The sequence below is a fragment of the Colobus angolensis genome, unplaced genomic scaffold (genome assembly GCF_000951035.1).
Source record: "Colobus angolensis palliatus isolate OR3802 unplaced genomic scaffold, Cang.pa_1.0 Scaffold84, whole genome shotgun sequence".
In the NCBI taxonomy this organism is placed as follows: Eukaryota; Metazoa; Chordata; class Mammalia; order Primates; family Cercopithecidae; genus Colobus; species Colobus angolensis.
Genome location: NW_012122265.1, coordinates 258781 through 260265, shown reverse-complemented (window position 1 = coordinate 260265; position 1485 = coordinate 258781). Strand labels below are relative to the sequence as shown.

The following is a 1485-nucleotide window of genomic DNA, read 5'->3' as shown; positions in this document are numbered from 1 at the left end:
CTCACCCGCCACCTCCCCGGCTCACCCGTCTCCTCTCTGGCCCACCCATCACCCCGCCAGCTCACCCACCTCTTTGACAACGACGGCACGGTGGTGTTCGCCATCTTCATGGCTCTCTGGGGTGAGTTGCTGCAGGGACGTCTCTGCGGGCCAGGGAAGTGCCAGCCTGAGCTCCGAGGTCCACCCGGCGTAGCGCCGTGATGCCCCTCCTTGCCCCCGCCGTGATGCCCCTCCTTGCCCCCACCGCAGCCACGGTGTTCCTGGAGATCTGGAAGCGGCAGCGTGCCCGCGTGGTCCTGCACTGGGACCTGTACGTGTGGGACGAAGACCAGGTGAGGTGGAGCTGGCAGCACAGCTGAGGCGGACCTGGGCACAGGCTGTGAGCGCCCGGTGCCCTGCACAGCCCACATATGCCTGTCGTGTCTGGGGCGTGTGTCCCGTGTCTGTCTTCCCATGTGTGGGGCGTATGTCCCGTGTCTGTCCACCTGTGAGGCGTGTCCCTGTGCCTGTGTCCCCATGTGTGGGGCGTGTGTCCCGTCTGTCCACCTGTGAGGCGTGTCCCTGTGCCCGTGTCCCCACGTGTGGGGCATGTGTCCCGTTTGTCCACCTGTGAGGCGTGTCCCATGTCTGAGGCTTGCCTGGTGCTGTCCCCAGGAGGAAATGGCACTTCAGCTCATTAACTGCCCTGACTACAAGCTCCAGCCATACCAGCACTCCTACCTGCGCAGCACTGTCATCCTCATCCTGTCCCTGATCATGGTACTCAGGGGACACCACGGTGGGGCTGGAGACCCGGGCTGCGCACCCGCCCTGGCCCCTGCCCACCACAGCCATCCCGCAGATCTGCCTCATGATCGGCATGGCCCACATCCTGGTGGTCTACCGCGTCCTGGCCTCTGCACTCTTCAGCAGCTCGGCCCTGCCCTTCCTGGAGGATCAGGTGACCACGGCAGTGGTGGTGACCGGAGCCCTGGTGCACTATGTGACCATCATCATCATGACCAAGGTGGGGCCGGGAGCGGGGCAGGCCCGAGCTGGGGGTTCTGCTGTGGCCCCAGTGAGCCCATTCGGTGCCCTCCTCCGCAGATCAACAAGCACGTGGCCCTGAAGCTTTGTGACTTCGGTGAGAGGATGACCCCAGGCCCTCTTGGGGGACCCAGCGGGAGGACTCAGGGCTGGGCCTTGGAGCTGTGGTCAGAGAGCAGGGGAGGGGGCCCTTCCTGCTGCCCCAGGGCCTCTCCCATGAGCAGGGAGAGAGGTGAGGGCCCGTTCCGTTCCAGAGATGCCCAGGACCTTCTCAGAGCGAGAGAGCAGGTTCACCATCCGCTTCTTCACGCTGCAGTTCTTCACCCATTTCTCATCTCTCATCTACATCGCCTTCATCCTGGGCAGGTAGGGCCGGTGCCAGGCTGCCCCCAACCCAACTCATGAGGGCTTGTTCCACCGCCTTTAAAGTGGCAATATCCATTCTTTTAATTTTATTTT

At 63.6% G+C, this 1485-nt stretch overlaps 1 protein-coding gene across 1 annotated transcript in view; it reads left to right on the top strand.

Moving 5' to 3' along the window:
• ANO9 (anoctamin 9) overlaps positions 1-1485 on the top strand; it is a 14259-nt gene that overhangs the window by 3161 nt on the left and 9613 nt on the right. The window contains exons 7-12 of the mRNA XM_011930136.1: positions 36-121; positions 250-332; positions 655-759; positions 842-1006; positions 1087-1123; positions 1281-1392. Of these exons, the coding sequence (XP_011785526.1) occupies positions 36-121; positions 250-332; positions 655-759; positions 842-1006; positions 1087-1123; positions 1281-1392 (588 nt within the window). The remainder of the gene's footprint in view (positions 1-35; positions 122-249; positions 333-654; positions 760-841; positions 1007-1086; positions 1124-1280; positions 1393-1485) is intronic.